This window comes from Mustela nivalis (assembly GCF_964662115.1).
Source record: "Mustela nivalis genome assembly, chromosome: 17".
Lineage (NCBI taxonomy): Eukaryota > Metazoa > Chordata > Mammalia > Carnivora > Mustelidae > Mustela > Mustela nivalis.
In genome coordinates, this window is record NC_139036.1 from 27,640,551 (window position 1) to 27,666,057 (window position 25,507).

General features: G+C 35.8%; 1 protein-coding gene across 13 annotated transcripts in view; it reads left to right on the forward strand.

The window, feature by feature from the left end:
• Window positions 1-25,507, forward strand: part of BCAS3 (BCAS3 microtubule associated cell migration factor) — a 584,337-nt gene that overhangs the window by 77,938 nt on the left and 480,892 nt on the right. For all 13 annotated transcript variants that reach the window (XR_014304944.1, XM_082707501.1, XM_082707499.1 and 10 more), the window contains exon 7: window positions 13,567-13,639. Coding sequence is in view for 12 of the 13 variants with exons in the window: in XM_082707501.1 (XP_082563627.1) it covers window positions 13,567-13,639 (73 nt within the window). In the remaining variant the exon portion in view is untranslated. The remainder of the gene's footprint in view (window positions 1-13,566; window positions 13,640-25,507) is intronic.

Here is a 25,507-nt window from a genome sequence, read left to right on the forward strand (position 1 = left end):
TGAGCCAAAGGCAGAGGCTTTAACCCACTGAGCCACCCAGGCGCCCCTGGTTTTGGAAAATTCTTATATTACTTATAATTTCCTTCTGTTTTCCCTAGTCTCTCTTTTTGGAACTTTTACAAGTTAGATATTGGGCATCTATAACTTTCTCATTTAGTTAAAAAAAAATTTCCATTTATTCTGTATTTTGGGAAGGATTTGTTAAAATTATCTTCCCATTCTATTGAATTTAACTTAAATAATCTTAAAATTATAAACATTATTTGACTGTACATGATTACGTTTGTATTTGTGGTTCAGCAATTCAAATAAAAGGTTAGTTCAAATAAATTAGCAATTCAAAAATAGCAATTCAAATAAAAGGCTATTTTGCTTTTTAGGCAACCTTTCTCTAAAGAGGTTGAGGCAAAATTTCTTAAATCCTTATTTGTAGTATTGGCAATCCCTGCTAAAGTGTAAGTAATTAACATTTTGAATGAAGTGGGTTATTTTTTATTCTAATGCATATATATTCCAATATCTTATTTTGAAAAACATCAAGCCCCTGGAAAGGTAGAATGAGTAGAATGATAAACTCCTATTTATTAATATTTATTTTGGTCACATTTTAGATAAAAAGGAGGAAAAAGCCCACTTCTAGTCTTATCACTCTAATTAGCCACTCAATGTTATGTATACAGTTTAACGAATTTCTCATTTGCTTCAATTTTCTATAAAGATTTTATTTATTTATTTGAGAGAGATTTATTGAGAGAGATCACAAATAGGCAGAGAGGCAGGCAGAGAGAGAGGAGGAAGCAGGCTCCCTGCTGAGCAGAGAGCCCGATGCGGGGCTCGATCCCAGGACTCCGAGTTCATGACCTGAGCCGAAGGCAGTGGCTTAACCCTCTGAGCCACCCAGGCGCCCCTCAATTTTTTTTTTTAAGATTAAAAAATTTTTTTTACTTATTTGACAGACAGAGATCACAAGTAGGCAGAGAGGCAGCCAGAGAGAGAGAGAGGGGGAAGCAGGCTCCCCGCTGAGCAGAGAGCCCAATGCGGGGCTCGATCCCAGGACCCTGAGACCATGACCCAAGCTGAAGGCAGAGGCTTAACCCACTGAGCCACCCAGGCACCCCAATCATTTGCTTCAATTTTTTTAATGCAGGTATAATTTACAATAGAGAAATGCAGAGATTTTTGTTATAGTTTGTTTTGACAGATGCATACACTCCTGTAACACATATTTCCATAAAGATGGAGATCATATCCATCACCTCAGACAGTTCTCACATACCCTTCCCAGTCATGCTCCGCCAGAGGCCATCTATTCTGATTTCTTTCACTTTGGAGGGAGTAGCTTTGCCTGTTCTTGGTGATGTTGTGTATATCAGTATATCTTTCCTTTTTATTATTGTAATATTCCATTGTATGAGTATACTAAACTATCCATTGTTTTGTGGATGGAATTTAGGTGAATATAGTTTTGAGCTGTTATGAATAAAGCTGTTGTGAACTTTTCTTTTTTAAGATTTTATTTATTTAACAGAGAGAGAGAGCGATGACAAGTAGGCAGAGAGGCAGGCAGAGAGAGTGGGGGAAGCAAGCTCCCCACCGAGCAGAGAGCCTGATGTGGGGCTCGATCCCAGGACCCTGAGATCATGACCTGAGCAGAAGTCAGAGGCTTTACCCCACTGAGCCACCCAGGCACCCCTGTTGTGAACATTCTTATCCACATCTTTTTGTGTCATAGAGTTTGAGTCCCTATTTGAGTGTGTGGAGACAAATAATGGAGCATGTATAATATGAGGTGCTATTAAGTGTCTGGAAAAAAAATGTATCAGGGTAAAGAACTAGAACCTGATTGGCGATGATCTTTCTTTCTTTCTTTTCTTTTTTTTTTTTTTTTTGTGATATCTTTCTGATTGGAAAATTTTTTAGCATGACTTAAAAAGAAGCATGTGAGTAAATTAGATACATGACTAGGGCATTGCTGGGTATGTCCAAGTAGAGAGCAGAAAATGCAGCATTCCTTAGGCGGAAGTGTGCTTGGCATTTTCCTATATGGGTGAAAAAGACAGTTAGATCAAAGAGATATTGGCCCCATGGTAGAAAAGTAAAAGGGAAGTCAAGGATGTGAACAGGTTTTTTTTTTTTTTTTTTTTTTTTTGTTTGTTTGTTTACCAGAAAAGCAGATGAATGGATTGGCCATCCCAGAATTGACAGTTGCTGTAATCATTACATCAGGTTTACTCAGTTGTTACCTGTTGCAGTACCTTGCTTAGTCCATTGCATTTATTATCTTTTTAAATCCTCACAACAGTCCTGTGTGAGGTGTTGGTATTTATCCTCATTTTACAGGTGAGAGAATTAAAGCACTAATGGATTAAATACATTGGCCTTTGTCAATACTTTTGTTTTTTATTCAGGAGAGAAGAAATTGATTCTAATTTTCTGATAGTAGCTTTTTTCAGCGGCCAAGGCCAAGGGTAGCAAAGGAAAGAATTCAGACTCTCTTTCAGGTTCACATGTGGCATTCAGTACCACACCAACTTGCACAAGTTATTTAGCCTCGTTAATATCAGTTTAATCCGCTGTCAAATGGATGGTTTGTGCTTTGTGCTTGTTAAGGTCTGATGCGTCTAAACTGTGAAGGAGCCACAAGGGCCACATCATCAAGGTGAAATATGATGCCACTCAGTGTTATGGGAGACTTCACATTTTAACTAATGGGGGAAGGTAATAAGGCTAGCACTAATGAAACGAATGTCTTTAATATATTAAGCTTTTTGAAACAGTGGAGGCTAAAATGTATACACACATTTTGGATATTTGAGGCAAATGGCAAAAATCTCTTTGGTTGGTTATATTTAGATAAAACTGTTCAAGGCAATATGATTTCTATCCTGTTTCTCCCTGTGTTTGGTTGATGGACCTGCAACCTCCATCTAGTTTCCTGAGTCTGTCTCCTTTCTCATCTCTTTTATTTCATCTCTGTCTTCTCTGTCTTAAAAAATTCCCTGCTTAGGTAAGAGATAAATATGAGGATTACCCAGTTTATAATGGGGATTATTTTGTAACATGAGAGAATTTTTAAAGAAAATTTTGTAAGAAAATAGAACTTTTTAGTGGGAAAAGATCTCTACAGAATCTAAAATTATCATACAATAAAATTTGCCTGTGACAATGGAATCATAGTTTTTAGCTAAATTTTAGATCTGTAAAATGTCACTACAACTTGAAGCTCACATTGAGAGAATTTATAAGGAAAACTGGACATGACAAACTGGTTGAATTAAATCCTTTCTTTTTCTTTTCTTTTTTTTTTTTTTTTTAAAGATTTTATTTATTTATTTGACAGACAGAGATCACAAGTAGGCAGAGAGAGAGGAGGAAGCAGGCTCCTTGCTGAGCAGAGAGCCCAATGCGGGGCTTGATCCCAGGACCCTGAGATCATGACCTGAGCCGAAGGCAGAGGCTTTAACCCACTGAGCCACCCAGGCACCCCTCTTTTCTTTTCTTAAAAAGATTTTATTTATTCATTTGACAGAGAGAGAGAGAGATAGCACAAGCAAGGGGAGCAGCATAGGGAGAGGGAGAAGCACACTCCCTGCTCAGGGACTCAGTTACAGGACCCTAAGATCATGACCTGAGCTGAAGGAAGATGGTTAATGAACTGAGGCACCCAGGCACCCCAAATTAAATTTTTTATAAAAGAAAATTATTTCAGCAAAATAAAAAAATGGGGTGGAAGGCTTGTAAGTGGTTTAATTAACTGATAAGATGAATTGTTTAGTGAGATTTTCTACAAAATACTTTCTCAGTTAAATTTTGTTAGTATTAGCATACTTTAAATCTTTATATTTAAGAGATCATTCTCCACATCAAAAGAGTAGAGTTGGAATATTTCACTATGAGTTGGATTTGTATTTGCCTCTGGATCTGCTTTTGGATCTTCACAGAAGTGGTTTCTATTTGATGTCTTGAAATCTTTAAGGTTGATTTATGAGCTTAAACTGTTTGGTTCAAATGAGTTTAATACTGGTCTGTATTAAACAGACCAGTGGGGGATATTATTTAACATTTTCTGACATGTAATTGTCTTAAATTTTGTTGAGAAAAAGAGGAGTTGTAACTTGGGGGGCAAACCCATTTTCATTACTTTAATTGTGCGATTTATTAGGATTTTAAGCTTTTTATAAATGTTTTAGTGTTATAGGACAGAATTAAAAGGATTTAGAATAAAAGGAGTTTAACAAAAGGACTTTGCAACAGGATTGCAATAGTTTTTATATTTGATGGATTTGGCTAGCCGCTTTTCATTTCAATCATCATGCTACATTCTGTTAAATGCTGTAGAACAGGTGTGTATAACGTCATTCTCTCTATTGTACATGCAAATAAACACAATTTTATATATAAAAAGTTAATCCTCTACAATTTGGAGGATTACATTATGGGAGGGTGGTGACTCCATTAGGCATCATGGAGAGTACATGCTCCTATTTCTCCTGCATGAAAAATCAGGTTAATAGCTACAGTGTTCATGAGATTGTAGAATTTTTATACTAACACTTTAAAAATTGTGTTTATTCAAACCATCTACAATACATTATTTAAAGCAGAGTTAAGTTTTTGTTACCTAGTTTTCTGACTCTGAAATTAGAAAAAAAAATTTTTTTTTTAAACTGAAGAGCATGACTCAAATAAATTTGGAAGTTCCATTATTATTTATTTGCTTATTGTTGACTCTGGTCTTTTCTGCCTGCCTGGTTTGGGTAGTAGTTATGTTGGAGGTTAAGCCATTTGCAAGTTAAGGTTTTATTTTGTTTAAATTTTTGCTTGGCTCCCTTTGAATATCTGTGATGAATCCAAGTCTTCAGTAATTGTTGGATGGCTGACCTTCTAGTGCAAAGTTAGGAGTACAGATATAACCTGTTAGGTAGCTGAAACCAATTGGAGTTCTTCATTCAGGTTTGAGAAACACAAAACCATCACACCATTCTCACCAGTATTATTTGCATTTTAAAGACATGATGTTTCATTCATCAAAATATCAAATTGTTATGTATAATACAGTTACAAATTGTAAAGACGTTCTAGACACCAGGAAGCAGAAGTAGAATGGTTATTGTTGAAGGTGAAGGTGAAATATGTTAGGAGTGAAGAATTGGGCTTCCATAGATGAAGTTCACCTATAATTAATTTGGAACATAAATACTGTGGGCTTTGGGCGAGTTAATTGTTAACTTGTACTTGATTGAAGTTGTATTGTTAATTGTGAAATTTGATTTATTTGTTGAGCGGGAGTAACAGTACAAATCTATAGTAAATTAGTAATTTGTAGAGACTTAACACATTGATTGTTATAAGCTCCTAGAAAATTAAATAGTGAGAACTTTATTCATAAATACTAATTGTGTTTTTATCTTTTATCTTTATCATATTCACATGTTAGTATAGTCTGTCAAGGAATGATAGAGTTAGTCTTAACCTATTTTGTATAATTATATTAACAATTTAAAAGTGTCATATTAGGTACATCATGTCACAATCGAAATGTATAACCATTAGCCTGTCTCTTCTGGGTCAGTCCCCATTATTTTTGGAGTGTTTTTTTAATATGGATTCTAAATATAACAGCTCCTTTTTATCAGCTAGGGAAAAAATGAGACATTGTTAATAGCATGCTGAAGTTTCCTGGCTACCTCTTCTAAATATCTTTATCCTAATCCCCTAAGAGGTATATCCCAAATTTTGAAATTGATGTTTATGAGGTTAGTGTGTAATGTAACTGAATATCGGTATGAGTATGTATGCACATCAATGTGCATGCTTGCACTGGTGTACCCATGTATGTGCCCGACTTATTTCTACCTTTTTCAAAGTTTTTAGTTGTAGTAAAAATCACGTGAGGTTTACCATCTTTAGATCACCATTTGGTTCAGTAGTGTTAAGAACGTACATAGATCTCTAGAACTTTTTCAACTTGTGAAATTGAATCTCTGTATCCATTGTGTAACAGCTCTCCATCTCTCCCTGGCCCAGGCCCAGCCCACGGTAACCACATTCAACTTTCTGTTTCTATGAGTTTAACTACTTTAGATGTTTCCTGTACGTAGAGTAATGGAGTTGTCTTTTTGTGACCGGCATATTTCACTTAGCATAATGTCCTCAAGATTTATCCATATGTAGCATATAACAGGATTTCCTTCTTTTTAAAAGCTGGATAATATTTCATTGTGTGTATATAGCACATTTTCATTATCCATTCAATCTATTGATGGACCTTTGGGTTGCTTTCACCTTTTGGTTATTGTGAATAATGCAATGAACATGAGTATTTAAGAGCTTGGTACATCTTTTTTTAAAAATTAATATTTTGAGAGCAGTTTTATTTGTATAACAGAATTGGATGGAAAGCACAGAGGGTTCCTGTGTACCCCCTGCCTACCCTCCAATTCTCCCACTATCCACGTTTTTCCATGTTGACACCTAAATTGATATATCATTACCACCCAAAGTCTATAGATTATATTACAATTCCCTATTGGTGTTATATATTCTATGGGTTTTGACAAATGAGTAATGCCATATACCCATCATTGTAATATTATACAGAATAGTGTCACTGCCTTAAACATCATTTGTGCTCTATGAATTAATCTCTCTTTCCTCTAAACCCCTGATAACAACTGATCTTTTTATTGTCTCCATAGTTTTAAGTGCCTGGTTAGTGCAGTAGGTAGTGCGTCATTCTCATATTGTCTCCATAGTTTTGCCTTTTCCAGAATGTCATATGATGGTCACATAGTAGGTAGCTTTTTCAGGTTGACTTCTTTCACTCAGTGGCAAATTTAATTTTCCCCCATGTTGTTTTCATGGATTGATAGTTCATTTCATTTTAGTCCTGAATAATATTCCATTGTCTGGATATATCACAGTTTATCCATTCACCTACTGAAGGATGTCCTAATTGCTTCTGAGTTTTGCCAACTAGAATAAAAATGCTACGAACAGGGGTGCCTAGGTGGCTCAGTTGGTTAAGCGGCTGCCTTCAGCTCAGGTCATGATTCTAGGGTCCTGGGTTTGAGCCCCGCATTGGGCTCTCTGCTCAGTGGAGAGCCTGCTTTTCTCTCATTCTGCCTGCTGCTCTGCTTACTTGTGTTCTCTATCTCTCTGTCAAATAAATAAGTAAAATCTTTAAAAAAAGATTTAAAAAAAAAGTTTTTGTGTGGACAAAGCTTTCAATAACTTTGGGTAAATACCAAGGAGTGTGATTACTGGATTGGGTGGTATGAGTATCTTTAGTTTTGTAAGAAACTGCCAAACTGTTTTCTAATGTGGCTGTACTATTTTGCATTCCTACTAGCAAGGAATAAGAGTTCCTGTTCTCCAAATCTTTGCCAACATTTGTTATGGTCATTGTTATGGATCTTGGCCATTCTAATAGGTGTGTAGTGATATTTCATTGTTTTAATTTTAACTTCCTTGATGATATATGATGTGGAGCATTTTTTCATATGCCTGTTTGCCATCTGTATATCATCTTTGGTTAGGAGTCTGTTCAGATCTTTTTTCCATTTTTTGATTTGGGTTCTTCACTTTCTTATTGTTCAGTGTTGAGTTCTTTGTATGTTTTTAATAACTGTCCTTTATCAGATGTGTCTTTTGCAAAGATGTCTCCTGACTGTGGCTTGTTTTCTCATTCTTTTATATACATACCTTTAAAAAAAAAAAGATTTTATTTATTTATTTGGCAGAGAGAAAGAGATCACAAGTAGGCAGAGAGGCAGGCAGGGGGCAGGAAAGCAGACTCCCTGATGAGCGGAGAGCCTGATGCAGGGCTGGATCCCAGGACCTTGGGATCATGACCTGAGCTGAAGACAGCCACTTAACCGACTGAACCACCCAGGCGCCCTGATATACATACCTTTTTAAAGAGTAAAACCCAAATTTTTAATATTTATAGAAAAGCATTTATAAACTAAACCTAGCAAGTTTTCTGAAATACTAGATATTTTAGGAAGTTGCAAAAATACCAGAGAGAGGTATTGCATACTCTTTACCTAGTATTTCTTCATGGTTACCTCATATATAAGTCCAGAATAATATATAAACCAAGAAACGACATTGGTGGACAATAGCTAGAATTACATAGCTGGAATTACACAGTTTTGAGATTGGCTTTTCCATTTAGCACGATGTTCTTGAGGTATATCCAAGTTGTTTAACATATGAACAGTTCTACTTGTGTATTGATTAGTATTACATGGTATAGAGATATTCATCTGTTGTATGACATCTAGGATGATTTCCCTTTCTGGCTGTTTCGAATAAAAGTACTGTAAAACTTTGCGTACTGGTTTGTCTGGACATAATTTTTTGGTTCTTTGGGATAAATGCCCAGTACTGTGATTGCTGGGATGTATGGGAAGTATAAGTTATTGTTACTCTTTTTTTTTTTTTTAAGATTATTTATTTATTTGAGCGAGAGAGAAAGAATGAATGGGGAGGAGGGGCAAAGGGAGAGGAAGAAGCCAACTCCCTGCTGAGCAGGGAGCCCAATGCAGGGCTCCATTCCAGGACCTGGGATCATGACCTGAGCCAAAGGCAGACACTTAACCAGCTGAGCCACCCATGTGCCTCTTTTGCTGTTTTAAAAGAAAACATCAAACTTTTTTCAAGAGGGGTTGTTCTATTTTTCATTTCCAAGAATGCATGAAAGATTTAGTTTCTTTGCGTCCTCACCAATGCTTGCTATTACCATGATTTTCTGTTTTAGTTATTCTAATCGCTATGTAATTATATGTCATTTTGGTCTTAATTTCAATTTTCTTGATGGCTGATAATGTTGAGAATCTTCTCTTTGTTTTATTTGCCATTCATATCTTCTTTCCAGTGTAATATCTTTTTATTTTTTTTGCCTAGTTTCTAATTGGATTGTATTTTTTTTTCAGTGTTGAGTTTGAGTTTGTATTTTGTGGGTATGACTTTTTTTGTCAGACATGGGTTTTCTAAGTATTTTTTTCCCCAATGTGTAGCTTGTTTTTTGTTTTCTTATTAATTTTTTTGCTTGTTTTTAAAAAAATTTTTTTTTGGTCCTATGCATCATACTTTTTGATGCTGTGTATGTCTGAGACCTCTTCACCAAACTCTGAGTTCTGCAGATTTTCTTTTGAAAGTTACATAGTTTTACATATAAATATGTGATCTATTTTGAGTTAATTTTGGATAAAGGTCCAGTTTGAGGTCCAGTTTTATTTTTTTCCTGTGCCTGTCCAGTTGCTCCAGGACTACTTTTTGAAAAGACTGTTCTCTGTTTAATTGCTATTATACCTTTATAAAAATTAGTTGGCCATATTTGTGTGGGTCTGTTCCCTTAATCTGTGTATCATATCAATTATATATTTCCATGTATTTGGATTATCTTTCATTTCTTTTATCAGCATTTTGCAGTTTTCAGCATATAAATCCTACATGTGTTTTGTTAGATTTATTAATTTTCTTTTGAGCAATTATAAATGTTATTTTACTTTTTAAAAAAAGTTTAATTCCAGTTGGTGTAATAACAGTTGGTGTAATAATGTTAATTTCAGGTCTACAAATTGTTATTGTACCATTAATCTCATTACTAGTTAATCCATTACTAGCATATAGAAATACATTTGATTTGGGGGGAATCTGGGTGGCTCAGTCAGTTAGGCATCTGCCTTCAGCTCAAGTTATGATCTTAGGGTTCTGGGATCAGGCCTCGTGTCTTTGACTCCCCTGGTCAGTGGGGAATCTGCTTCTCCTTCTCCCTCTGCCTCTCCCCACCCCCTCCTCCTATTCTCTGTCTCTCTCTCTCAAATAAATAAATAAAATCTTAAAAAGGAAACACATTTGATTTTTGTTTGTTGATTTTGTCTCCTGTGACCTTGCTGGATTAACTCACTTATTAGCATTAGGGTTTTTTTTGTTGTTGTTTGTTTGTTTTTGTGGTTGTTGATTCTGTGTATTAGTCATCAGTACCCAGGGATTTTATTTCTGCCTTTCTTATCTGCGTGTCTTTTTTCTTTCTTGTCTTATTGCTTTGGCTAGAACTTCCAATTGTATGTTAAATAGCAGTGATGAGAGTGGATATTCTTGCCTTGTTCTTGACCTTAGGGGGAGGGCATTTAGTCTATATGGTGTTAGCTGTAGGGTTTTGTGATATTATGTAATATCTAAAGCAGCCATTGGAGTTCCTGATTCTGTAAATAGCCTGTTTTTTTCTCCGTGGAGGCTTGCAGAAACTTCTTGTTACCACTATCATGAAATGATGTGCATTGATGTTGTTTGTTGAATCTATTGTTCCAGACCTTCACAGAGCTTATAAAATCATATTCTTTTGTTCTGGGAAAAAGTTTTGGAATATTTCATAGATGATTTCTTCATCTCTGTTTCCTCTCTCTCTCTCCCTTTTCTTTTTTTTTTTCTTTTCTCCTATCTATAAATTGGACTTTTGACTAGAATTTGACTTTGGACTGTTCCTTTAACATTTTATGTGTATGTGTGTTTATATTAATGCTGTTTCCTCTAGTTTTTACATTTTTGCTGAGAAATTTTTCTCAATTTTACCTTTGTCCCTTGTGTTGAGTTTATTAAATAATCTATCTTGGTTTTTTTAATTTCTTGGAGCTCCTTTTATTCTCCAAGAGTCCATTTTTCATTGCATTCTTTTTTTTTTTTTTTAAAAGATTTTATTTATTTATTTGACAGACAGAGATCACAAGTAAGCAGAGAGAGAGGAGGAAGCAGGCTCCCTGCTGAGCAGAGAGCTCGATGCGGGGCTTGATCCCAGGACGCTGGGATCATGACCTGAGCCGAAGGCAGAGGCTTTAACCCACTGAGCCACCCAGGCGCCCCATGCATTCTTATATTATTCCATGACTACAATATCTTCTCTTGTATCTTATATATTATTAGTGAAGTGATTATATATATAGATATATATATATATGTAATTTTTGATGTCTTTCTTCCTGTCTAGAGTTAGACACTTGCAGATGGTTGTTTTCATTGTCTGCACATATTTGTGAGTGGCAAGCTAAAAACCTGATCAAAAGTTCTGTGTTGTGTTTGTCAATTTTTAATTTACTATTTGGTGCTTTGGTTGTACTCTTTGTTGGAGCTTTCTGATTGACAGTGTCTTTTGGTCTGTCTTCATGGACTGACTTGTTAAATTCTCCAGAGAAAGCTCACAAGCTCTTTTACAGTCTCCTAATTGTATAAGGATAAATCTCAGGTATACCCGACATAATCAGGTATCAAATTGTTTGAGTCTCAGATTTTTTTTCCCCCATGATGAGCTTGAACTTTTACTTAGGGCTGCTAAGTTAGTCATCAATTATCTGTTTCCAAAATTTGTGGGCATTATTATATAGTTTTCAACACTGTTTGATTTAATATACTCTAACTGGAATTTTCAGAAGGGATAAAATGAAATACATGTCTTCAGTCTACCAGCTTGTCTCAGAAGATGAAACCATTTACTTGTCTCTTTTGGAATTTGTCTCCTTATTTAAAAACAAAGCAAAATTTCGGGAGGAATTAATATATTTGTATGGTTTGAAAACTAGAACATACAAAGTATATGGACAGTGAAAGCTTTTTTCCTAGTTTTGTTCCCTGTCTTTTGCATTTTCCATTTTCCCTCCCATAGGTCACCATTAGTTAGGATTTTTTATGTATCCTTAGAGAGTGTGTGTAGGTATGTATATATGCAAATAAGTCTTTCTTTCTCCATGTTATACAAAAGATGGGTTAGTATTCTGTATTTTTCTATTTTTGTGTGTGTGTCTCTCTCTCTCTCTCTATATATATATATGTCTCCACTTTATATTTTAGCTTTCATTTAATATCTCCATAGAGTATACATTTTTTTTATAGCTATGGGAAATACTTCATTATATATTTGGAACTTAGTAGTCTTCTGCTGTTACAAACAATGCTATAGTGAATAATTTTGTATTCAAATTATTTTCCTCATGGCTAATTATATATGTAGGGTGAAGTCTTAGCAGTGATATTTCTCTGTTAAAGGCTATTTGCATTTAGAATTTTGATTGATATGGCCAGGGAATTTTACAGGACTTTTGGATTTTTTTGAGAAGGTCTTATGTGAAGGTCAATGTATATTAGTAGAATTAAAAGTTTTTTAATGGAAAGTTTCTAACTTACTTAGAAGTAGTAAAAATAGTATAACAATCTTTAAGAACCTATTACCCATCATTTTATGGCCACTTTTAATTCATTAGCATCTATTCTCCTTCTTCCAAAATATTATGAACTATCCCCTTCCAGATACTGTACCAGCCTCTTGGTTAATATTTTATTATTTATTTCCAAAAGATAAAGAATCTTAAAGCTATAGCCATAGTACCATTTTCACTTCTTCAAAATTAGCAAATTTCAATATAATTTTTCAATATAGTTTTAAATGGAATTTCTTTCATGTGTGAGGTTGAGCACCTTTTTATGTGGTTCTGAGCCTTTTTGTATTTCCTGACTATTCTTCTGCTTGTTGCTGCTATTTTACATTGGTTTTATAACCAGTAATATTGTTGAGTTCAATTATTGTCATTATCCTGTCTAGGGCTTTGAGTATAGGGTTGAATAGGAACAGTTAATTGGGTATCCTTGTGTTATTACTCATCATGGGAATGATCTAAAGCATTATCTATGATTTTGTTATACAATATTTTGTAAATAATCATTGGGAAAAGAAAACTTATTTTTGGTTGTTTTCTTTTGTTCTTATCATGACTAGATGTAGAATTAAATGCTTTTTTGGCATTTGTTGAAATGCTAATATAATGAATTACATTAATATTACATTAATAGGTTTTGCAATGTGAAATTATTAGTTGGGTAATCCAACTTTGTTAGGAGATTTAATTTTTTTTCTAATATATTGCTATCCAGTTTACTATTTATAGAGTTTTTTTTTTTTTTAAGATTTTATTTATTTATTTATTTGACAGAGAGAAATCACAAGTAGATGGAGAGGCAGGCAGAGAGAGACAGAGGGAAGCAGGCTCCCCGCCGAGCAGAGAGTCCGATGCGGGACTCGATCCCAGCACCCTGAGATCATGACCTGAGCCGAAGGCAGCGGCTTAACCCACTGAGCCACCCAGGCGCCCCGAGTTTACTATTTTTAAAAGGATTTTTGCATTTATGTATATTGATAATGGCCTATAATTTTATAATTTTTCTGTCCTTACCTCTCTTTAATTACTTTTGACATGAAAATTATACTAGTCTTAGGTAATTAGTTGGTGGAGTTCAGGGTGGTTTTTGATCTCATGGAGCATGTGTATAAGATTGAAGTTGGTGCCAACTTTTTAAAAAAGATATTTTAAATGCTGGTTCAATTTAAAAAATAGTTATATGTTTATTTATAGCTATTCTATTTTTGTTCAATCAAGTGTATTATGTCAATTTGTCATGAATGTTTTGCTATCTTTTTAGCTGCCTATATTTTGAAAGCATGAAAATAATGGAAAGTGTAAAAGAATCCTTCCCAAAGTTTTATTTTACCTTTTATTTTATGTTCCTCTTCAGGTACTCAAAAGTGTGATAACTTTGCTGAAAAAAGGCCCCTCCTTGGTGTTTGTAAGAGCACTGGATCTTCTGGGTAAGGAAATTAAAAAAATTCTTTGAACCACTTAAAAATTTGTATTGTTATTTCAGAGGGTGAATTTTGGTATCTTAAAATCCTTGTTACTGTAAGACAATGCTCTTATAAGAAAGAAGAGAAAAGAATTAAAAGCATATTTAGGGTTTTCTGTGGCTCTGGTCTTGTGATTTCTGTTTACTGTTTTCTCATATGCAGGGTGATAGCAGGAGACAAAAGAAAACAAGCAATAGATTAGAATTCAGTCTTGAAATAAAAGATTAGCATCATTAAGGTTTTTTTTTTTTTTAAAGTTTATGTGTTTTTTATCATAGTAACTTTTATGGAGACCAAACTAAAATCTGGGGAGCCTTGATACTGTTCTGAATGTTGAATGTGCTGCAGTACCCACACACAGATCCTTTTGGAAAGGATGACTACCTTGATTGAGTATTTGAGTAAATTCTCTGTTGAATCATTGACTATCCACTGAGCTACATAGACTTGGGGCAACCCAAGGAAACCAGGCTTTAAAATAATAAGAATTAAAGAAAAGTAAAACTGAGCAGAGATATTAGTAACTACACATTGTAGAGGGAGACAGATTTACAGAGTTGTTATACTGTATTATATTTATATAATTTTAATGTTGAGTTTTCAACATAAAGTTAGGACACATTCCAAGAAACAAGAAAGTGTGTCACGTTGAGGAAAAAAAGGGAGGCAGTAGGAACTGTTCTGCTAGTCTCTGGATGTTAAATTTTACAGATAAGGATTTAAAATATGTTTTAAGAAGTAAATAAGTCGTGTTTCTAAAATTAAAGAAAGTGTGGTAGCAGTGACTCAACAAACAGAGCACCTCAATAAGGAGTTAGAAATTATAGAAAACCTAATGGAAATTCTGGAGTTGAAAAGAGCGAAAAGTGAAGTGATAATCTCATTAGAGGGACTCAGTACATGAGAGCATGAGAATTAGGGAACTGATGTGTTTACAGAGGCGCTGAACAAGAGTGGGAGCTACAAAGAGGGTTGGCTGCTATGGTAAAGCCGCTTTGTTGACTTCTGTTTTCCTGATGTTTAGCCCCCTGTAGTTCAGGGCTTGTAGACCTGTGGAAACGCCATGAAAAGATGCGTTCGTGGAAGGCATTCACCTACCTGCTGAGTTGGGCTTGCAATTTTTGAAAGGTTTTCTACTCCTTATCAACCCTGCTAACGTTAGTATGATGAAGGAGATTGCTTTTGTTTTTACAAGATTCATTTATTGAGGTATCACTTTATAAAATAAGGCAAAAAGGAAGGGTAAGGTGATTATATGCAGTTGGTGATGGGATCATTTGTTGAGGGATACATTTAATGGTATGGGGGTCATATTAGGTTTCTCCAAAGAAACAAAACCAGTATGATGTGGGGTATATATGTGTGTAGTTGTATGGAGAGAAAGAGAGAGGGAGAGGGAGGTTGAGTTTGAGATTTTAAGAAATTGGCTCACATGACTGTGAAGACTGGCAAGTCCAAATCTAGACACTGAGGGAAGAGTTGCAGTCCCAGTCCAAAGATGGAATTGTCGTTTCCTCCAAGGAGGTCAGTGCTTTTTCCTGTTAAGGCTTTCAACTGATTGGATGAGGCACACTCAGATTATAGAACATAATCTGCTTAACTCAAACTTTACTGATTTAAATATTAATCTTGTATAAAAACTACTTTCTCGGAAACATCTAGAATAATATTTGACCAAATCTGGTTATTGTGGTCTAGTCCTATTGACATATAAAACTAATCACCATAGGGACAGTGAATTTAGTCTTAATTACAATAGCATTTGCCTATTAGAAAAAGTCTGTTGTAGATACTTATTTTCCTCCTCTCGTTTCTGCTCCTGAAATTATTTCATAGTAGAGGAATCATTCTAGTAAGAGACTTTTATATGTTTGTATCATTTGCTGTGTCATTTTAAGAGTGGTTATTGATGAATAAATGTAAAGATACTTTTGAATTAAGTTCATAAGTCATTTCATGGACCGTAACTTCGAGCATGATATATCCTGTTGTTACTGGATATAAGCTCTCTCTTGCCTGTGTGCTGTCTTTTTTCTCTCTTGTTTTATACCTTTCTTTCCAATGGAAGACAATGGCAGGAAATACCCGTTTGTTTTCACTTATTTATTTGCTGATCTGATTACAATAAACAACTTGTGTGTGTAGTATCTTTGTCAGAATGTTTATAGTCTCAAGAAGGACATGTTATGTAGGATTGTGTTTCTTTTTTTTTTTTTTTTAAGATTTTATTTATTTATTTGACAGAGATCACAAGTAGGCAGAGAGGCAGGCAGAGAGAGAGAGAGAGAGGAGGAAGCAAGCTCTCTGCGGAGCACAGAGCCCCATATGGGGCTCGATCCCAGGACCCTGGGATCATGACCTAAGCCAAAGGCAGAGGCTTTAAACACTGAGCCACCCAGGCGCCCCAGGATTATGTTTCTTGCAAGTGCTATGATTGTTGGTGAATACAATTTTCTCTAATCTGAGCTAGTGCTTTGTGTGTATGTGTGTTTGTGTGTGTATTTGTATATTAAAGATTTTATTTATTTATTTATTTGACAGAGAGAGATACAGTGAGAGAGGGAACACAAGCAGGGGAGTGGGAGAGGGAGAAGCAGGCTTCACGCAGAACAGGGAGCCTGATGGCGGGGTTCCATCCCAGGATCCTGGGATCATGACCTGAGCTGAGGGCAGACACTTAATGACTGAGCCACCCAGGCGCCAGAGTATGTGTATGTTTTAAGAGTTATTCTAAGTGGGCAGTAGGTTAGCAGATGGTGATATTGAATAGACTAGACACTTTTTAATAACTCCAAAGCTGAATATAATAACAGAGAAATCTAGTTATAGGTCAATTCTTTTAGAATCTGTTTCCCAGATTCTGGGATTTTAAAAAAGTTATAACCCCAAATTTTTATGAGGCATATGCTTATTGACTGTGCGAATATAGCACTGGGGAATGGAAAGCAAATGTTGAATGCCTACTCTGTATCAGGTCTATTAAATATTTTCCACTATGTAACATCATTTAATCTTAAAACAAGCCTCTGAAGGAGATTGTATTATCCTCATTTTATACATGAGGAAACTAAAATTAAGTGAGATTCAGTCACAGTTAGTTGTGGACCCAGGCCTTTGCCCATTTTCCAAGTCTGTAGATGGAACATGCCTTTGCATTTAGAGTACTCTAACTTCTTGTTTATGTATTAAACTTACTTTCCTGTTTTCGGCAGTTATTTTTAGAGTTAATAAAGAATTATTTTAAAATGTAGCAATTAAGTTATATTTATACACTTATTTAAACAGTAACTTCTTAGGAGACTTTTTGTTTTCTGTATATTTTGTCTATTTCTGTAGAAATGGAATATACTTTTGTTGTTGATTTTACTTTTATTGTTTTAAGCAGTGTGATGCATACTGTTTTGCAGCTACTTACCTGGAATTTTTCAGAGTGTGAAGGGACTTCCCTGATTGTTTCTTCTTCATGTGAACACAATGTTTAGTAAACGCCAAAGGAATCTCCTTTGCATGATAGCAGTAATATACAAAGGACATAGGCATTGGGAAATAGTACTAGTTAATTTAAGAAACACTTAAAAATTGTTTTTGTTTTTTCTTTATTATGCACTGCAGTATTGTATAACCTTCTAGAAGGGGTAGATGGGCATAAAGGACTTATTTTTCATTAATCAGCAAAATGCTTCCTTAACTGATGTTCTTTAAGTCTTTTGACACATAGTAAGATGAACTCCAGAGAGCTCCTGCGTCTTTCTTTTAGACTCCAGTAATATGAATAATGGACAGCCCTTTCTTCCTTGCCCCCTTCAGTGAACCTGTGGATGTGCATAATGGCTGTGCCCAGAATGAACAAACACACAACCATGACACCTGTATTGGGCAGAATCTTGAACCACATTGTATTGCAGTTGCCAAGGCCAAGGAACGCTCTTATTTAATGAAGTTCAGTGGCAACCTTTGTAAAAAATGAAGTAATTTCAAGACAGGGCAGGTTCCCTACTAATATTCAAATAAATATCTGTTTTCATCTTAAATTTATCTTGAAAAAGAAAGTAAGTTTAAGAGCTAAATAAGAATAAAGTCTTAATTTAAAAATTAAGGACTATTCATTAAATACAATACAGTTAGTTCACAGTATTTATTTTTTGCAGTTTTGTTGCAGAACTTGGATTGGCAGAATTCCATGGGTCTGGTATTTAGTAGCCACTGCCTGAAAGCAGTAGTTATTTAGGCAGAGGTTAAGCACTGTTTCACTGTCCTGAAGTGTTACTGAAAAGACTTTATTTCAAGTTGTATATAAAGTAAGTAAAAGTTCTGTTAATTAAAACTAGGAAGATGATTGCTTGGGATTATAGGTATGCAATGTTTCTTTTTGTGGTGAAATGTCACAGATGATGTTACATATGATAGCATGTATTTTGAGTTTTGACTAATTTTCATCCTGTTGTGTTCATGTGGTCTGATGAAATCACATTTTGGGCTGGTGTTACTTCTGCAGACATGGGAGATTTAAGATGTTCTTCCAGTTTTGGGTGCTTTAATATATGAGCTTTCCAAACAGTTCCTTGGCCTTCCTTCAAGGACCAAGTCTTTCACTTGCCCATCTCTGGTATTTTTCACTCCTTTGGGTGTTCTGCATTTTCTTCTGGCTCTCTGTTTGGCTCTGTGGCTCTCTTTCTTGTTTTCAAAGAATGGTCTTTTACATCTTTGGTATACCATTTATCAGAGCTGCCACATTGGCATAAAGGTTTTTAATGCAATGGATCAGCATAGTAGGGTATCCAGTATCATGGATTGCTCACGGGGCTCTGGACTTTATATCTAGAGTATGCTCTGTTCATCTGATTGTGGATGTAATGAAATCTTAAGGAAACAAGATGACTTTACTATTACTGCTTAAGTGCTTTCTCTCTTGTGGCTTAGAGGTACACTTTATATATCTTGAAATGTTGCACTGCCTTTAGTAAACGAACGTCACTAGCATGAATGTTAATCATGCAGCATTTACTGTATTCACTTTCTCGCTTAAAGCAAATTTTTAATTTTCCTGTTGGGGGAAGGCAGAGAGCCAGAATATTACACACTTGAGTTACGCTTAAAAAGTTTTAAAACACATGCTGGACAAATCTGTAAACTGAGACACACATTATTATGTAATATTTTAACCACGGAAAGCTTGAAAAATGTGTTTATTTTAAAAAATAGTATCTGAACTATGGACACTCCTAAGTGGTGTGTTTTAAAGTCATATTTACAGACATTACTGTGTATTTCCTTGTGATCCTGAAATTGGTGCAAATCTCAAAAGGCCCACCAAAATGTTTGCATATAAGTGACCAAACCAAAGGAATGTTTGCTTAGTTTTTAAAAGAACTTCCTTACTTGCTATTATATGCTACATGTATCCCTGAAAACCTGGAAAGAGATAAATACTCAAACTGAGTAATTTGAGGAAAGTTCAAGTTAAACATGTGGGAGCTGAGACTTTTTACCATTTCTAGGCAAGGGAAGAGAGCCATTAGCAGAAACTGTGAAGGGAGCCCTATCAAAAGGTTCACATACAGAAACTCTGGTGTAAGGATTTGGTTTACCTGTAATAACCTGACAGTGGAGCACTGAGGGGCATGGCAACTATATACTTTCATTTCTCTAAATGGCTCCCTCAGGCTGAACCTAGCCAGAAGCCAGTTGCTGAGTTCTGAAGGTTCTGAGAGCCTGCTGAAGGAATCCATACTGTATGGGTCAGTCTCCCGCGGCAGGGAGCAGGGTGCAGACAATACGGAGTGTGTTGGGAGGAGCAGCACAATTCTATTCAGTAAAATTCCACACTAAAACAGAGTTTATGGGGAAAACAAGTATGGAGGAAATTTCTGCTGTGTTGTAATCAGAGCAATAATACTAATTAAAAGTTAGAAATTTTAAATAGAAATGTTAATACTAATTAAAAAAAACACTAGTAATAAGGAATTTTACTGAAAAAGGAAGTGAAGATACTTTTTTGTAACGGGTGTGTAAAGAAGTGTCGAGACAGTTAAATTAGGGAGAAAAGAGCAAAATGGACAAAGACTGTATAGAAAGAAGTTCTAAGTACATTGTATGCCTAAGCATGCCTTAACACATGGTCAGATGGAGCCATAAAGAACCTGGTTCCTCCTGGTTTTCTCTCTTCAGTTGAGTTAGAGTACTTTGTATTCAATTGCTGTTGGGTTGTAGCACAAAAAATGAAAATGCTGTCAATTTCATTTATTAACACAGCTTCCTGATATACTGATATAATCTCCATTTAGAATCATAAATAATACCAAAAAACCTGTATTAGCATGCTTTTAATGGCTTTATTGAAGTATAATTGGCATAAATAAGCTATATATAAAGTGTACAGTTTTGTGTTTGACATATGTATACACCTATGGAAACCATCACCCCCCAAATATTCCTTGTGTTCCTTTATAACTCTTCCCTCTCAGCTCCTTTTCTTTAGATGACTAGTGATCACAATAGGTTAGTTTGCATTTTCTATGATGTTTATGTAAATGGAATCATATAGCATCTATGGTCAGGCTTCTGTTATGTAGCATATTTATTTTGAGATTCATCCATGTTGTTGCATTTATCAATAATTTATTTTTATTGCTGACTAGTATCATATCATGAATATTGATTACCCATTCACCTGTTGATGGATATTTCAGTTGTTTTGTAGACTTTGGCTTTTACAAATAGTGCTGCTATGAACATAATTTTCAAGTATTTGTATAAACATGTGCTTTGGGACCAATACCTGTGAGTAGAGTGGCTGAATCACATGTTAGGTGTATGTTTTTCGAAGTGGTTGTCTTATTTTTACAGTCCTACCAGTAAGGTATGAAATTTCTAGTTCTACTTTGTCACCAACAGTTGGCTTTTTATCAGTCTTTTTAATTTTAGCCACTCTAGGAAATATGTAATGGTCTTTCATTATGATTTCACTTTGTACATTACCAATTTTAAAAAGTATTTATTTATTTATTTTAGAGAGAGAGAGTGGGGAAAAGGGCAGAGAGAGAGAGGGAGAGAGAGAATCGCAAGCATACTCCCCACTGAGCATGAAGCCTGATGCAGGGCTCGATCTCAGGACTCTGAGATTGTGACCTAAGCTGAAATTGAGAGTCGGACGCTTAACCCACTGATCCACCCAGGTGTACATTGTACATTACCAATTTTTGAAAAAAAAAATTCTCAATCTTCTAAACTCAAAATGGATGAACGACCTCAATGTGAGACAGGAATCCGTCAAAATCCTAGAGGAAAACACGGGCAGTAACCTCTTTGACATTGCCTATAGTAACTTCTTTCAAGATACATCTCCAAAGGCAAGGGAAACAAAAGCAAAAGTGAACTTTTGGGATTTCATCAAGATAATAAGCTTCTGCACAGCAAAGGAAATAGTCAACAAAAGTAAGAGGCAGCACACGGAATGGGAGAAGATATTTCAAATGACATTACAGAGAAAAGGCTGATATCCAAGATCTATAAAGAACTTCTTTAACTCAACATTCAAAAAACTAATAACCCAGTCAAAAATTGGGCAGAAGACATGGACAGACACTTCTCCAAAAAAGACATGCAAATGGCTAACAGACACATGAGAAAATGCTCAGCTTCACTAGCCATCAGGGAAATGTAAATCAATAGCACTATGAAATATCACCTTACATCAGTTAGAGTGAAAAAAATTAACAAATCAGGAAACAACAAATGTCGGTGAGGATGTAAAGAAAGGGTAACCCTCTTACACTGTTGGTGGGAATGCAACCTGGTACAGCCACTATGGAAAACCGTATTGAGGTTCCTTGATATTAAGAATAGAGCTACCCTATGACCCAGTAATTGTACTACTAGTTATTTACCCCAAAGATACATACTTAGTGAAAAGAAGGGGCATGTGTACCCCAATGTTCATAGCAGCAATGTCCACAATAGCCAAACTGTGAAAGGAGCGGAGATGCCCTTCAACAGATGAATGGATAAAGATGTGGTTCATATACACAATGGAATAATATTCAGCCATCAGAAACAATGAGTACCCACCATTTGCATTGACATGGATGGACTGGAGGGGATTATGTTAAGTGAAGTAAGCCAAGCAGAGAAATAGTTATCATATGGTTTTACTTATGAGAGAGATCATAACTTCACTTATGAGTGAAACCACTTTTAAGTTTCACTTAAAAGTTTCATTTGTGGAACATAAGCACTAGCATGGAGGACCATAGGGGAAGGGAGGGAAATCCAAAGGGAGAAGTCAGAGAGGGAGATGAACCATGAGAGACTGTGGACCTGGAGAAACAATCTGGGGGTTTCAGAGGGGAGAGGGGGATAACAGGGTGATGAGTATTAAGGAGGGCACATGCTGTGGTGAGCACTGGGTATTTTACGTAACTAATCAGTCACTGAACACTGCATCAAAACTAATTATGTACTATACAGTGACTAACTGAACATAATAAAAAAATTATTCTTTAAAAAATTTTTCATTCTTTAGTTAACTCTTCTTTCATATCTTACTATTATTTGAGAATTCTGAGTTTGTGACTTTCTGATTCATAGTGTTGTTTCAAATCTGTAATTGCTTATTATACAAATACAAATTTGTATTGCAAATCTGTAATTGCTAGGTAAACATTATTGTATTGTAAGCAATAAGCAGTATTGATTTACTATATGTAATGGTTCTTGAAAAGCCACAACTTTATACCTTTCTTTTTCTTGGTATAATGGAGTTTTTCCACAACATACAGAAATTGAATATGAATTAAGAGTAATATTTCTACATATGGTTTCAGGTGAAGCTACCACTTCAGCTTAATCAAAACAATAGTTTCTAGTCAGAATATTGTATCAAATAACTTTGAAACATACACTACTGCCACTTATTACAGTAATATTTTTCAGTGAGTGGAACTTCCAGTCACATCTCTCAATGTTCTTGTATAGGGCCTTCCCTCTTGAATCTTTCTTTCTTTCTTTCTTTTTTTCCATTCAAGATTTTATTTAAACTCAAGTTAGTTCACATGTAGTGTAGTATTAGTTTGGGGGTAGAATTTAGTGATCCACTGGTTGCTTATTACATCACCCAGTGCTTATTTTTTTTTTAATTTTTTTTTTATTTGTTTATTTGACAGACAGAGATTACAAGTAGACAGAGAGGCAAGCAGAGAGAGAGAGGGAAGCAGGCTCCCTGCTGAGCAGAGAGCCTGATGCGGGGCTCGATCCCAGGACTCTGGGATCATGACCTGAGCCTAAGGCAGTGGCTTAACCCACTGAGCCACCCAGGTGCCCACACCCAGTGCTTATTACATCAAATGTCCTCCTCAGTGTCCATCACTCAATTACCTCACCCCCCACCTACCTCACCTCCAGCAACCCTCATTTGTTCCCTACATTTAAGAGTCTCTTATGGTTTTCCTCCAGAAAGGAGGAATTATTATAATTGTTTCAATTGTATTATAATTACAGTTATTATAATTGTTTCTTAAATTCCACATATAAGTGAAATCATATAGTATTTGCCTTTCTCTGACTGACTGACTTTACTTAGCTTAATACAATCTAGTTCGATCCACCTTGTTGCAAATGGCAAGATTTCATTCTTTTCACTTGAATCTAAGTTACTTTCTGGGACTTGCTTTAACTCATCTATCAGGAAATATACTACAGTCACATGCTTGATAGATATTTGCCTGCCGGGTCCTCTATATTAAGTCACAATCACCAACATTATATGAAGGTGAAAGTCCACATGGGAAGAGACACTTAACCATTCTCACTTTCCCAACTGAGCCCAGCACTGGGCCAACTGAGAAAGTGGAATATGAGCGCGGGAGAGAATGGCAGAACCACCACCTATCCAATCCCCAGAATCCTGAGGAATAAAGTGGTTATTGGTCTAAAGCATTACGATTTCTAGTCGTTTGTCATACAGCAATAGCTACGTGAACCATATTAACCATTTATGTACATATCTAGTGAGAAGGATGAGTCCTGTCTGTTTACAGTCACTGCTTTTATATGTTTAGGAATAGTCTTTATTGTTATTATTATTATTTTGTGAAGTAGAATTTACTGTGGCTCTCGTTATGTACATGTGAGATACACCTGCCTGGGCCAGCCAGGCTCTCAGGGTTCACACGAAAGAAGCCGAAGTACATTTGGCGGGGGCCAGCTCTCCGCACCGGAAGTGGCCGCGTGGGCAGTTCAGTCCAGCTTCCGGGTTCCCAGCTTCCGGGTTCCCTGCTTCCGGGTTCCCAGCTTCAGGGCGCCCGTCGCCGCCGCCTTTTCAGTGCATTTGGCCTCGATTACCCGCCGGTTTCATCCAGGACAGCGTAGCCTTCGTTTGCCAGTTCTCTGACCACAGATCCCCCCAGTTGTCATTGCCTCACAGATCCGGTCTTGGTCTCTGCTGGGCTCCATGCCGCCTCATGTATCCTCGCTGTCCAGACATGTGTTCTCAGTGGGAGGCTCCGGGGGACTTGGCTCCCGCCCCGCCACGCGGGTCTGGAAACACTCTTGATTTTAGCTTTTATTTTGTCCTAATCGGTTTTTCTCTTCTGTAATTCAAGGGATTCATGAATCCCTCCAAAGGTTGGAAAAATGGTGAAGAGAATGGTGTAGATAGAAGAGAAGCAAAGGAAAAAAACAACAACCAATAAACCCCCACCTAAATTATTTAGCAAAAGATGGTTTTTCTTATAAAGAGGATTGAAAACGGAAATAGAATTTTATTTTTTAAAATTACGTTATGTTAGTCACCATAAAATGCATCATTAGTTTTTGAAGTAGTGGGGTATTTTCTGTAGAGTTAGCTAATGATTGGCTCTATATTCTAAGAAATTACATCATGTCATGAGAAGTAGTCATGATACTTTAGAAACTTAAAATGTATGTGATATATTAAATGGGAGACAAACTGTGGGAAGTCAGTCAGGTTTCCAGCTTGTATTTTTTTTTTTCTTCCCCACACATATTTCTCTTTTATGGCTATGTCAGGCTTTAAAATTTTTTTTAGTATCATAGTATGAAGGAAAAGATAATTCTCATCAAACATGCCTGATTTTAATATTGAAAGTCCACATGGAAGTAGGATCACCAGAAAGGAGATTCACCTTCAAAGAAATGACTCCCTGATACCCTTCTTTATCAACAACCACTTATACACAAGTCTTTCTACTTTAACTAGGATGATAACCTTTCATTATTTTATAATTGAAGTACAATCTATATTTATTTTCAGAGTAATGTTTATCATGTAAACTCACTTTTAATATTTAATATCTTTTTCTGTGAAAATATGGACTGGAATAGAATGCATTACAATTTTTCTCATTAAAAGTAAGAGAAATGATTTTCCATTTAATGCCCTTTCATTTAGTTATAGAGTTTTCAGGAACAAATTAAAGTCACTAAGTGAAACATGTGTGTTTGGGTAGTTATCTTGTAGTTGTTACAGTTTTCTATTTTGTGGGATTTAGGGAGGTTATGTTCATTAAGATAAAATTCCATTTTTTCTTCTAGTAGTTTAGTGTGAATGTTATTCCTTTTTTTGTTCAGTATATTTTTGGCGCAAGTTAACAATTTTTTTTTAAAGATTTTATTTATTTGCCAGAGATAGAGAAAGAGAGTACACACAAGCAGGCAGAGAGGCAGGCAGAGGCAGCGAGATAAGCAGGCTCCCTGCCGAGCAAGGAGCCCAATGTGGGACTCGATCCCAGGACCCTGGGATTATGACCTGAGCCAAAGGCAGCGGCTTAACCAACTGAGCCACCCAGGCGTCCCTTAACAATTAATTTTATAGAG